Source organism: Nerophis ophidion, linkage group LG19 (genome assembly GCF_033978795.1).
Source record: "Nerophis ophidion isolate RoL-2023_Sa linkage group LG19, RoL_Noph_v1.0, whole genome shotgun sequence".
NCBI classification, from domain to species: domain Eukaryota; kingdom Metazoa; phylum Chordata; class Actinopteri; order Syngnathiformes; family Syngnathidae; genus Nerophis; species Nerophis ophidion.
In genome coordinates this window covers 13,106,395-13,121,394 of record NC_084629.1, presented here as the reverse complement: position 1 = coordinate 13,121,394, position 15,000 = coordinate 13,106,395, and the positions used below count along the sequence as shown (strand labels likewise).

The 15,000-nt window shown below is 37.8% G+C and overlaps 1 protein-coding gene across 9 annotated transcripts in view; it reads right to left on the bottom strand.

Annotated features, from left to right (window-relative positions):
* myo16 (myosin XVI) overlaps positions 1 to 15,000 on the bottom strand; it is a 351,216-nt gene that overhangs the window by 104,812 nt on the left and 231,404 nt on the right. For all 9 annotated transcript variants that reach the window (XM_061879193.1, XM_061879191.1, XM_061879188.1 and 6 more), the window contains 4 exons: positions 14,764 to 14,916; positions 11,390 to 11,590; positions 4,854 to 4,929; positions 152 to 342 (listed from right to left, as the gene is read on the bottom strand). In XM_061879193.1, the coding sequence (XP_061735177.1) occupies positions 152 to 342; positions 4,854 to 4,929; positions 11,390 to 11,590; positions 14,764 to 14,916 (621 nt within the window). The remainder of the gene's footprint in view (positions 1 to 151; positions 343 to 4,853; positions 4,930 to 11,389; positions 11,591 to 14,763; positions 14,917 to 15,000) is intronic.

Here is a 15,000-nt window from a genome sequence, read left to right as displayed (position 1 = left end):
ATCGTTACAACAAGCTTATAACTGGTTATGTCATAGAACTACTCCAGCTCATCAACCGAAAAATCAACAAGCTTAACAGGCCGTGTAATCTGTGGTGATTGTAGGATGTTTATATGTGGGTGACCCACAGTGTGTGACCACCCTGCTATACCTTGCTAAGGTCATGGTACCCTCGGTGGGGTTGGGGAGCACCAATGAAAGCGCCTGTCGGTGGTGTCCTTTGCAGAAGCAGAGCGGCTTTGGAACCCCTCAGGCCGACACGGCCCTGAGTTGCTGGTACCAGAGAACCAGTCTGGGTCACTTTGGATCGGAAGAGCTGCTGCAGTAACACACTGTCGCTGGCTGCAAGGCACACAGGAAAAGAAATAGGATTGAAAAGACGCCACAGCTTTGGTGGAAATTAAGGGCTGGATGAATGACTGGAGAATACCTTTGTCCAATTCAAAGATACATAAAAACATCTTGATCGGCTGGAAGAAACATGTAACAGCTGTAGTCTGACTGAAATATCCTTGAGGATAATGATGAACAATGAGAAATATGTCAGTTGGACTGAAAACACTGTTGTCTGACGAGAGGAAAAACATGTAAGTTAGACTGAAAGAGAAACAAAAACACTCTAAGATGACTGGAAGTCCAAATAAAAGATACAGAAGCAGCTGAGTTCAACGGAAAAATTCCCAGAAATACCATATCCCGACCAAAAGATAAACAGAAACACCTGAGTCTGACTGAAAAAGACTTGAAAACACTTTATTCTGACTAAAAGATCCCCCCCAAAAAAATAAAATAGAAGATTGATGGAAACACCTTATCCATCACCTTAGTCTGACTAAAAGTTCCACATAAACCCTGTAGTAAGACTGAAATATTCTCAAACCAGGTAGTGCGACTAAAACATTCACAGAAACACCTTAGTACAACCCGAAAGGTACACAAACACAATTGTGCGACTAAAAAAAAAGCACAGGAACAACCTAGAATGACTAAAATCCAGAGAAACATCCTTAGTTTGATTACAAGAGCCACAGTAACACCTTAGTCTGACTAAAAGATTCACGTAAACCCTGTAGTACGACTAAAGATATACATAAACCCTGTAGTACGACTAAAAGATTCTCAAACCAGGTAGTGTGACTAAAACATTCACAGAAGCACCTTAGTACGATTAAAAGATTCACAAAAACGCCTTGGTAAGACCAACAGGTACACATATACAAATTTGTGCGACTAAAATAAGCAAAAAAACACATTGGAATGACTAAAATCCAGGGAAACACCTTAGTCTGACTAAAAGATTCACGTAAACTCTGTAGTACGACTAAAAGATTGATATAAACCCTGTAGTACGACTGAAAGATTCTCAAACCAGGTAGTGCGACTAAAACATTCACAGAAACAGCTTAGTACAACCCAAAAGGTACACAAACACCATGGTACGACTATAAAAGGCACAGAAACACCTTAGAATGACTAAAATCCGGAGAAACACCTTAGTTTGAATCCAAGATCCACAGTAACACCTTAGTCCGACTAAAAGATTCACGTAAACCTTGTGGTACGACTAAAAGATTGACATAAACCCTGTAGTACGACTGAAAGATTTTCAAACCAGGTAGTGCGACTAAAACATTCACAGAAGCACCTTAGTAAAACTAAAAGATTCACAAAAACGCCTTGGTACGGCCAACAGGTACACATATACAAATATGTGCGACTAAAAGAAGCAAAAAAACACATTGGAATGACTAAAATCCAGGGAAACAACTTAGTCTGACTAAAAGATTCACGTAAATCCTGTAGTCCAACTAAAAGATTGACATAAACTCTGTAGTACGACTGAAAGATTCTCAAACCAGGTAGTGCGACTAAAACATTCACAGAAGCACCTTAGTACGACTAAAAGATTCACAGAAACGCCTTGGTACGACCAACAGGTACACATAAACACATTTGTGCAACTAAAAGAAGCAAATAAAACACATTGGAATGACTAAAATCCAGAGAAACACCTTAGTCTGACGAAAAGGCTCACGTAAACCCTGTAGTACGACTGAAAGGTTCTCAAACCAGGTAGTGCGAGAAAAGTGAAAAAAGTCGTCAAAAGTCCCCAAAAATGTTCAAAATACCTACATTGTAAAAAGAAATTCTGTAAAAAAGCGGTCATCTACTGGCAGCTACGGCTGCCAAACGAAAACCATAAAATTAAAGTAAAACATTGTAAACCAAATAATGATCAAAAACATTATATTTACAGAAATGTTCATGAAACGTTTTGCGGAGAAATAACGTAATTTGACAGATTTTTACTAAATTATTAAGATTAACCACCTTCAATAAAGTGACGATGCAAACAGTTGTGCAGAAATATACCTTTATTCTACAGAGTTTTTCCAAATTATTACGATCAACCACCTTTAATGAAGTGACAATTCTGGCAGTTCCACAGAAAAATACCATTATTTTACAAATTTTTTCTGAATTGGTGGGATCATAGGTCTCACAGTCACTTTACGTGGGGGCCACTGGATACAGGAACTTGGTGCAAAGTGGGTTCACCTTCTATGAATGGCTATCCCGCCCTAACTTACCGATCCTACCGCGAGACTTTCGGTGAACCTCTCGTAGGATTGACCCGATGTTTGCCCGGGCAAATATGGCACAGGAGTACCGTGCCATCACTCATTCACTAACCATCGGCGTGCCGACTTAAGCGCGTGATGTGTATGGCTGTAACAGATATATGATAGTGACTGCAAGACATACTTGATCAACAGCCATACAGGTCACACTGACGGTGGTCGTAAAAACAACTTTAACAATGTTACAAATATGCGCCACACTGTGAACCCACATCAAACAAGAATGACAAGCACATTTCAGGAGAACATCCTCACAGTAACACAACATAACAAATACTCAGCGCTGACTCTCCCGGGCTACACCCGGCTAACACCGAACCGGGGTTTGGTGGTGGGGGTGTATAGTCTAACACATGGGATTCTGGTTTTTCTTTTATTTTGTGTTTATGTTGTGTTACGGTGAAGATGTTCTCCTGAAATGTGTTTGTCATTCTTGTTTGATGTGAGTTCACAGTGTGGCGCATATTTGTAACAGTGTTAAAGTTGTTTGTACGGCCACCGTCAGTGTGACCTGTGTAGTTGTTGGCTGTGATCAAGTATGTCTTGCAGTCACCAACGTATGTCATATTACAGAGAAAAATGTTAAATTGTTAGTATGAGCATAAACCTTTATATAAGAGGCTAGATTTATTTTTCGACTTGAATGTAAAAATACAAATAAATATTAAAAAAACAAGATTTACCTTAAAATTACATATAAAACTATTAGATTGTTAGTATGGACAATGACTTTTATATAACAAGTTACATATTTAATGAAAGTTAATTACGGAAATTTTACATGAATTTGAAAGTAATTTGAGAAAACAGAAAATGATATGTATAATTAATTTGGTATTTTTCTGTAAAAAAAATCATAAATATACATAGTTTGTCATTACTGGCATATTACTTAAAATAACAGTTGGTTTCTTTATTTACAGATAATGTCTTCAATTCTACAATTTTATAACCCAGTGGTCCCCAACCACCTGGTACCGGTCCACGGACCGATTGGTACCGGGAAGTGCAAGAGATTAAAAAAAAAAATATATATATATATATATATATATATATATATGTATACACATATATATATATATATACACATATATATATATATATATATATATATATATATATATATATATATATATATATATATATATATATATATATATATATATGTGTATACATATATATATGTATATATATATATGTGTATACATATATATATATATATATATATATATATATATATATATATATATATATATACTAACATATATATATATATATATATATATATATATACATATATATATATATATATATATATATATGTATATATATATTTTTTTATCATTAACTCAACATAAAAAACACAATACATACATTATATATCAATATAGATCAATACAGTCTGCAGGGATACAGTCCGTAAGCACACACGATTGTATTTCTTTTTGTTGCATTTTACTTGATTATAAAATCTGTCGCTCGAAAGGGGGTGTGACGTTCATATTTTGTCAATATTCAGTGTTTTATCCTTCATAGAACAATGTAAAATTCCATCATGTTTTTTAAGGCGGTCTGTCATAACGTTTTTAGCATTCAATCAGACATTATTGTGAGGTTTTGTATTAGTGTTCATAAAAATAGATATACTGGCCCCCCAGACACTTTTTTTTTCTAAATGTGGCCCCCGAGTCAAAATAATTGCCCAGGCCTGCCTTAGTATAACTAAAAGATGTACAGAAACACCAACAACCTGTTGGCATAAACTGAAAATGCATCTATGGAAACAATCTCTGCATTATGTTATCGCGGTTTGGTTGCGGTTTGAGCGCAACTTCTGCTGTCTGGTGAGGACTGAGGTGGTGGTGTTGAGAGGGGGAGACAAGGGCCAAGTGTGAATGAAGACCTGAGCCTTTAGAAGATTAGCAACATCATGGAAATTGAAGCAATTAGGCCGCTGGACAGCGTAGCCGGCCTGGCAGTCGCACAACGACCCGTCTGTGTCTTTGGAGCCGCAACGCCTCACATCTGGCACCTCCTTCGACAATACGCGCACACACACACACACGCACACACACCGCGATACGCCAACACGCACACACACTCAGAAAGAGAGTGTTTTGGAGCGCGGTCGGTGTCGACATGAGTGGATCTTTGTGATCAAGTATGCGCTGACGCAACAATGTGCTCATATGCTGCTCACTGAGTACTCACACTTCATGGTAAACAAGATGTTCTGAGGGAGGGAGTCCTTGTTTTTGAGGAGAGATCCAGTCAGGTCATAAGCAATCTGAGGGAAAAGAACAAAACATACAATGTGTATTATCTTTTGTTAGCTTGTTTTTTTTTTCTCTCCCAATTAAAAAAAAAATGGTAACACTTCAGTATGGGGAACAAATTCTAAGTAACAGGATTAAGAGTTATTTGGACACTTGGGGTACATATTGTAGGTAACAACAACTTAATGTAGAGTTATTTGGTTAGGGTTATAATAAGGCCATGCATAATAAGGCATTAACAGTTACTTTTTTAAATGTTTTAAATGCACGGTAGCACTTTGAGATTGTTTGTTTAAAGTAAAGTGCTTTTACAAATAAAATCCATCCATCCATCCATCCATCTTTTTCTGCTTATCCGAGGTCAGGTCGCGGGGGCAGCAGCCTAAGCAGGGAAGCCCAGACTTCCCTCTCCCCAACCACTTCGTCCAGCTCTTCCCAGGGGATCTCGAGGCGTTCCCAGGCCAGTTGGGAGACATATAGACATTAGCCCATAGTGGTTCGAGTGTCCGCCCTGAGATCAGTAGGTTGTGAGTTCAAACCCCGGCCGAGTCATACCAAAGACTATAAACATTGGACTAGGGCTGGGCGATATTGCCTTTTTTTAATATCGCGATATACGATATATATTACGATATTTTGCCTTGGCCTTAAATGAACACTTACTGCATTAATATATGCTACATTTAAACTTTCATGCAGAGAAGGAAATCACAACTAAGTCAATTGACCAAAAGTGTATTTATTAAAGTTATAAAGCAATGGCACAAACATTCAAGTCATTTCCAAAACAGAAAGTGCAAGATTGTCAGAGACTTTTTAAGTGTCAAATAAAAATTAGCTGCATAATAGGAAATCAGATAGTATTCGTCCTTCACTATGTGGTATGTTACTAAGGTTATGAAATTCTCTTCAACTTCTAGCGAGTGACTTTACAAATGATGCTACATATTAGCAGTAATGCTACTTTTTATAGCAACGCTATTTCCCCCCGCACCTGACAAATTCCGGTTGTCTGTTTGACATATTCCCACCTGAAGCCGAACCACCTCCAGATGATGAACACCGTGCTGTTTTTATTGGGAATTAAGTCGTCCTTCATTTGTTACCAAATCCGCACCATCTTTCTCTCGTACGGCTACGTTAGCAGCTAACGTTAGCCACGCCGCTACCTCTCTGCTGGGCGTGTATGTGACGTATGACGTGACAGTTTGTGACGTATGTAAGAATGTGCGCCTGCTTGTCTGCGAGAAGGAGACACAGGAAAGATTGAGAAGAGCATGAAGTGTACGCCCGCAGCTAAAAGTCCCGCGTGAGAACGTCTCCTCGAATATTACGATATAGTAATTTTTTATATCGCACGGAGACAAACCCGCGATATATCGTATATATCGCCCAGCCCTACACTGGACCCATGACCTCCCTGTTTGGCACTCAGCATCAAGGGTTGAAATTGGGGGTTGAATCACCAAAATGATTCCTGGGCGTGGCCACCGCTGCTGCCCACTGCTCCCCTCAACTCCCAGGGGGTGAACAATGCGATGGGTCAAATGCGGAGGACAAATACAATCTATTCTTATTATTATTATTAATAATGACTAATTGAGAGTCAATATGTTACTAATTTGCATGTCAATAAGCAACTAATTAATGGTGAATATGTTCCCCATACTAAAGTGTTGCCAAAAAAAACTTTCAATTTCATTTTGAACATGAAGAACATAAAACATATTGAAATGTGACAAAACTGCTGTTCCTATTCACTTCTTTTAGAACGCTTGTAACAAATGGGACACATTATGTGTTTTAAGAGGGGCAGCCTATTCATTATGTCCATATAAAGCCTTACTAGGTTAATGGACCAAGCACAAACAAAAACAAAAAAAAATGCTTTCAGTTTTTCCCAATAATGCAGAGCACAAAAGCAACATATACCACCTTTTAGTCTAAAATGAAACATATCATGCAGGTAATGTCCTGGTTCATGCATTTTTTCCGGTTGTTGCATTATCGTAAAAAGGCACGAATATCCGTCACATAATAGTTAATTTCCGCTTCTAAATAGTATTGCAATAAACTAACACACACTAACCACGGAGACCAAGGTTCCACTATTGTGATACTTGTTAAATAATGTTTTTTTTTAGCCTTTTTACAAAATGTTTCTCGTTTTTCTATCTCAATATGAAAGCAATGGACAAGCGACGTGTGGTTTTAAACATTCAGGAAGTATCCACAGCATTGTCGACACTGCCTTCCCACTTCCCTCACCCTTACAATGCATGCAGAGAAGATCAACTAACAAGGTAAAAGTGGTCTTTATTTTTTCTTCCTAACCATTGTAGCCACCGGGTTATTGAAGGAGTTTTGGGATTTCAAATACTTGAGTCCATCACATGGCTAGTGACAGTGTGTGTGTGTGTGTGTGTGTCAGCAGGGCGTCTGCAAAAGAGAACAGTTCAGCTAGTTGTTGTTGATTTGACTTTGTTATTAAATAAAAAGTTGATCCATCACGACCTTATGTTTTTTTTATATACAGTACTGCACTGCAAAATGTCAGTGTTCAAAAACAAGAAAAAAATACAAAGATGAGGGGTATTTTATTTGAACTAAGCGAAATTATCTGCCAATAAAACAAGACAATTTGGCTTGTCAAGACTTTCCAAAACAAGTAAAATTAGCTCACCTTAATGGACCCAACAAATCCTTAAAATAAGTATATTCTCACTAATAAAAAGTGCACTTTCCTTGGTAGGAAAAAAAGAGACCTTTTTGCTCAATATGTTGAAAAATATTCTTAAATTAAGTAAACGCTAGTGCCATTATCTTGACATAATGATATGCGTTGGGCATTACATTTCTTGAAACCAGCAAACTTATACGAAACAATTATTTATTGTTCTTAACGGAAAGGCAACAAGGCAACCGCTTGTTACTCTCGGGGTCTCCTACCCGCTCAGGCAAATCATATTGTCTAAAAATGCATTTTTCCATCGACAACATGACATCATTGCGCCAAGTGCGTGCTCTTTCAGTCAATTAGTGTGCATATACACAGCCCTGCCACCGGCCACATTTTTTTAAATTGTAATTTTGAAGAATTTATCTGAATGTGCATGAACTATCTCTGTTCAAAATGATTTGAAATGTTAAATGTTTAAATATTAACTGTCAGTTTACTGTAATGGGACAAATGTACTAAAATGTGAGACATATTTTCTATTGTTTCATTGAAAATAAAACAGCAAAGTCCATTTGGCTGCCATCAGTTTTAATTATGAGACAATTTTGTCAAAAACCTGTTTTTTTTTCATGCTTGAAATAAGAAATTATTACTTTGAAAAAGTAATTTTATACTTGTGAGTGTTGACGATACAGCTTTGCAACAGTTGATATTCTAGTTTCAAGCATGTTTTACTCAATGTAGGTCATAAAATCTCAGCAACAAGTTGTAATATCTTACTGAGATCATTTAGGACCAAAACACTTAAAACAAGTAAAACACTAACATAAAATCTGCTTAGTGAGAATAATTATCTTAGACAGAAAATAAACAAATATCACCCTTATTTGAGATATTTAATCTCACTTAGATTTCAGTTTTTGCAGTGTGTCTAGCACAGACCTGGGCAAAATGCGGCCCATTAAGATTTTCTATCCGGCCCGCTGGACGTTTGACATAATTTCTTTAGACCTTTAACATCAAAACTGTAGCCGCTATTATGATGCGCAGTGCTGATTTTAAATGACTGTAAGTCTTGAACTATAGAAAGTATTTCAATGGTTGAATTCTGCGCTTTTGAGTGTAATAGGAGTTATTACGGTAATCTACGTCATAGCAGCTCAGATGAGAAACAAAGCAGAGTGGGCGGGGTTTGTTTTCAGCACAGCCAGCCCCAAACATGTATGTCAGGAAAAAATGCAGAAGCACATTTTTACACCAAATGTCTGCATAAAAAGTGATAATATATCATATTTTTGTTGTGTTTTGCTTGATTGTAAAAGATGTCTATCGAGGAGCTGGTCTGAGAATTAAAAGAGGAGCAATGTTCACATGTTAATATTCAGTGTTTTATTGTTCATAGTTAATATGTAAATCCCACTTTCTTTATTGTAATGTACATTTTGGGTGTCCCATTTAGTAAAAAAACTTTAAATTCCATTTTGTTTTTTTTGAGGTGGTCTGTCACAACTTTTTCAGAATTCGGACATTGTGACTTTTGGTACTAGTGTTCCTGGAAAAAAAGGGACCCAAACACACATACTGCACAGCAGATTTTTACAACTAAATGTGTATGTATAACTTATACAAACATACACATTGGCCCCTCAGACACATTTTTTTTCTCAATGTGCCCAGCTCTGATCTTGTGCTTTATATTGTGTTCCAAGTGTACAAACCTAATCAAAAATATGGACTTTTGTCAAAATCGTTTACATTCTTACGGAGAAATACGTTTCAGTATATCAACTTTTCTATTTACGAACTCTGTTCAAGAACCAATTTGTGAATTAAGTTTCTACCGTATTTATTTGGCAACTTATCCAACAGGAGACTGAGGGGAACCAGAAAATGGGCCATTGCAGCAAAATGGAGACTGTAGAGCAGGGGTCTCAAACTCAACTTACCTGGGGGCCACTGGATGCAGAAACTGGGTGAGGCTGGGCCGTAAGAAAATATTTCTTTAAAAAAATCTAACATGCACTTTTTACTGAATTCACCTTCTTTGAATGGCTTTCCCGCCCTAGCAACATACTTGCCAACTCTCGCGAACACCCGAATATCAGTGCCTTCCCAACAAAGTCCTGGGGTAATCATTCTCCCGGTTTTCACCCGGATAACAATATTAAGGGCATGCCGTGATGGCACTACCTTTAGCTGTCCTCTACTCCCTGCCGTCTTGTCCGCTTTTCCACCATACGAACAGTGTGCCGGCCCAGTCACATATTGTGTGTGACTTCTGCAGACCCACGGAAGTGACTGCAAGACATACTTGATCAACAGCCATACAGGTCACACTGAGGGTGGCTGTATAAAAAACTTTATCACTGTTACAAATATGCGCCACACTGTGAACCCACACCAAACAAGATTGACAAACACATTTTGGGAGAACATCCGCACCGTAACACAACATAAACACAACAAAACAAATACCCAGAATCCAATGCAGCCCTAACTCTTCCGGGCTACAATGTATTGTAGCCTGATGTATATTGTAGCGTCCCGGAAGGGTTAGGGCTGCATGGGATTCTGGGTATTTCTTCTGTTGTGTTTATGTTGTGTTACGGTGCGTCTGTTCTCCCAAATGTGTTTGTCATTCTTGTTTGGTGTGGGTTCACAGTGTGGCACATATTTGTAACAGTGTTAAAGTTGTTTATACGGCCACTCTCAGTGTGACCTGTGAGGCTGTTGATAAACTACGTCTTACAGTCGCTTACTGCGTCTACAGAAGCCAAATATAACATGTGGCCGGGCTGGCACGCTGTTTGTTCAGGATGTAGAGGACGATAAAGGCAGTGCCTCCATGGTGCCCCCTTAATATTGTTGTTTGGGTGAAATTCGGGATAATGATTACCCCTGGAGGGGCACTGAAAATTGGGAGTCTCCCGGAAAAAAGTATGACGCTGTAAAGCGTAATTCATATAAACTTGCGGGCCGCACCAACATCAAATTTTCATATTAAGGTGCAGGCTGCAAAATAACGTCTTGCGGGCCGAAATTGGCCCGCGGGCCGCGTGTTTACGATCCCTGCTGTAGCGTATACTGTAAAATTGCAGCACAGCAACAGGATAAGAACTGTGTCTGTGTGTGTGTGATGGTGTGGTTTGGATTTTTTTCAAAAGGGGACCTATAAAAGGAGAGAGTGCAGCAACGAGAGCAAGGAGCTAAAGCCAACATTCTATTAAAGAGGAGACTGAGAGCAGGAAAGCAAAGACTGAGGAGTATAAAAGTAGAACTCGTAGCTAACAGTGAATATGATGTCAGAGAGCATTAGTAGCAGTTTTATCAGAACTACACTATATTGCCAAAAGTATTTGGCCACCCATCCAAATGATTAGAATCAGGTGTCCTAATCACCGTGTATAAAATCAAGCACTTAGGCATGGAGACTGTTTCTACAAACATTTGTGAACGAACGGGCCGCTCTCAGTGATTTCCAGCGCGGAACTGTCACAGGATGCCACCTGTGCAACAAATCCAGTCGTGAAATTTCCTCGCTCCTAAATATTCCAAAGTCAACTGTCGGCTTTACTATAAGAAAATAGAGGAGTTTGGGAACAACATCAACTCAGCCACATAAACTGACAGAGAGGGGTCAGTGAATGCTGAAGCGCATAGTGCAGGTGGCCAAATACTTTTGGCAATATAGTGTACAATGTCCTTCAAAAACATGCTCCTAAAACAAGGAAAAAAGATAGTACTAAAGGACATTTATTGTGTTCTATCTCCCATATTTACATGAGTCTCACCTGTCCGGTGTAGTGGAGGACAGTAAAGGTAGGGCCTTGATCCTTGGGTGAGGGGTTTCCGTTGCCATCCTTGGTGGTAAACCCGAGGCCGTGAGTGGGGTTGGAATCGAGCTGGCCGCAAAGCCTCTTGTACAGGTTCTGCTCCGTCGGTCGCAAACTCTGGCTCTCCTCATCCAGCACACTTAACAGTCCGTGGGGCTTCTGGAGACACAACCATTGTTGGTTTTATTGGTGAACAGTCTTACAGCCGTTCAACAAGTGCAAAGGGTCAAAGCACAGCGGTTCTATCTGATTTCTGGGATGCTAATCAACGCCAGAGCCGTTTAAAAAATTTTTTTTTCAACAATCCTTTCACCATCATAAAGCCTGTATAGTAAGTGATCAGATGTTGGAAATAATATTGAACAAAATAGGCATAGCTGGAATTACCGTTTTCACTCGGATATAAGACAGTAGGTTTGTCCTAGAAAAAGTCTGATTTTAGAGATGAGTAAACAATGAGTAGCACTAACAGTCGTTGCCTCTAGCACACTGGTGTCAAACTGGTGCTTCAATACACACCCTAGCTCACCGGCGTCAAAATGTGAACAAACGCCATTGGTGGATCTACACCAGGGGTCCCCAACCTTTTTGAAACCAAGAGCTACTTCTTGGGTACTAATTAATGCGAAGGGCTACCAGTTTGATACACACTTAAATAAATTGCAGAAATAACCAATTTGCTCAATTTACCTTTAATAAATACATCTATATATATATAAAAAAAGGGTATTTCTGTCTGTCATTCAGTCGTACATTTTTTTTTCATTTTACGGAAGGTTTTTTGTAGAGAATAAATTATGAAAAAAACACTTAATTGAACGGTTTAAAAGAGGAGAAAACACACAAAAAATTAAAATCTAATTTTGAAACATAGTTTATCTTCAATTTCAACTCTTTAAAATTCAAAATTCAACCGAAAAAAATGAATACAAAAACTAGCTAATTCGAATCTTTTTGAAAAGAATTAAAAAAGAATTTATGGAACATCATTAGTAATTTTTCCTGATTAAAATTAATTTCAGTTTAATTTGATGACATGTTTTAAATAGGTTAATCCAATCTGCACTTTGTTATCATATATAACAAATTGGACCAAGCTATATTTCTAACAAAGACGAATCATTATTTCTTCTAGATTTTCCAGAACAAAAATTTCAAAAGAAATTCAAAAGACTTTGAAATAAGATTTAAATTTGATTCTACAGATTCTCTAGATTTACCAGAATAATTTTTTTGAATTTTAATAATAATAATAAGCTTGAAAAAATATTTCACAAATATTCTTTGTCAAAAAAACAGAAGCCAAAATGAAGAATTAAATTAAAATGTATTCATTATTCTGTTTAAAAATCCTAAAATCATTTTTAAGGTTGTATTTTTTCTCTAAAATTGTCTTTCTGAAAGTTATAAGAAGCAAAGTAAAAAAAAAAAAAAATGAATTAATTTATTTAAACAAGCAATGACCAAGTCTTTAAAATATTTTCTTGGATTTTCAAATTCTATTTGAGTTTTGTCTCTCTTAGAATTAAAAATGTCGAGCAAAGCGAGACCAGCTTGCTAGTAAAAAAATTAAATTTAAAAAATAGAGGCAGCTCACTGGTAAGTGCTGCTATTTGAGCTATTTTTAGAACAGGCCAGCGGGCGACTCATTTGGTCCTTACGGTCTACCTGGTGCCTGCGGGCACCGCGTTGGTGACCCCCTGATCTACACCTAACATCAACAGTAATGATATCAAGTACAGGCACGTATCGAGTTGATACTACTATGATTACGTCGATATTTTTTGGCATCACAACATCTTCTTTCGCTTTAAAAAAAAATCATATCATACTATTAACTCAGGAAATATGTCCCTGGACACATGAAGACTTTGAATATGACCAATGTATGATGGTATCCGATTGAAAGCCAAATTTATGGTATTATCCAAAACTAATGTGAAGTATCAAACAACAGAAGAATAACTGATAATTACATTTTAACAGAAGTGTAGACAGAACATGTTAAAAGAAAAAGTAAACAGATATTGACACTAAATGAACAAGTAGATTAATAATTTTCTACCACTTGTCCTTAATAATGTTGACAAAATAATAGAATGATAAATGACACAATATGTTACTGCCTTTGTTTGTTTACTTACTGCTAAAAGACAAGTTGTCTTGTATGTTCACTATTTTATTTAAGGACTTAATTACAATAAGAAACATATGCTTAATGTACCCTCAGAATTTTTGTTAAAATAAAGCCAATAATTCAATTTTTTGTGGTGCCCTTTATTTAGAAAAGTACCGAAAAGTACTGAAACATTTTTTAGTACCCGTACCAAAATATCGGTATCGTTACAACACTTCATCACAGGCGATGACGATTTGCCTCGAAATTGTACAATTTTATGGACGCATATTTTGTTCTTTCTTTTTATTGTGACTATCGTATTTTTCGGACTACAAGTCGCAGTTTTTTTCATAGTTTGGCCGGGGGTGCGACTTATACTCGGGAGCGACTTATGTGTGAAATTATTAACACATTACCTTAAAATATCAAATAATATTATTTAGTTCATTCACGTAAGAGACTAGACGTATAAGATTGCATGGGATTTAGCGATTAGGAGTGACAGATTGTTTGGTAAACGTATAGCATGTTCTATCAATCAATCAATCAATCAATCGTTTAGCCCCAAATCACAAATGTCTCAAAGGACTGCACAAATCATTACGACTACAACATCCTCGGAAGAACCCACAAAAGGGCAAGGAAAACTCACACCCAGTGGGCAGGGAGAATTCACATCCAGTGGGACGCCAGTGACAATGCTGACTATGAGAAACCTTGGAGAGGACCTCAGATGTGGGCAACCCCCCCCCATATATGTTATAGTTATTTGAATGAGTCTTACCATAATATGTTACGTTAACATACTAGGCACCTTCTCAGTTGGTTACTTATGCATCATATAACGTACACTTATTCAGCCGTTGTTCACTATTCTTTATTTATTTTAAATTGTCTTTCAAATGTGTATTCTTGGTGTTGGATTTTATCAAATACATTTCCCCAAAAAATGCGACTTATACTCCAGTGCGACTTATATATGTTTTTTTCCTTCTTTATTATGCATTATCGGCAGGTGCGACTTATACTCCGGAGTGACTTATACTCCGAAAAATACGGTATAAAGCATCTGTGCAGGTGCAAGAAATAAAATAAAATGCTCCCTTTCACAAAAGTATGAATTTTCCCTTTCCCAAAACGCCAGGTGGCCCGACAGCGTCGCATCGGCAAACCGGCCCGGGCCGTTGAAAAGCAGACATTTACGGTAGGGCACCTGCAAAAAGAAGTCCAGAGCAGCTGGCTGGTTGCTGGGGGATGCTGGTGTCTCCATGGCGACGCCCTCCTGCAGACACTCATCCAGCTCCTGCCGGAATAGCACCTCAGAGACGTAGCACCTCAGCCGCTCGTTGGTCATGTTGACGCACAGCTGGAGAATGTACACAACATACAGCTGAGAACCTCATCATGCTTGACATGTGGACACAAACGCACACTTCCCAGGAATATGAGG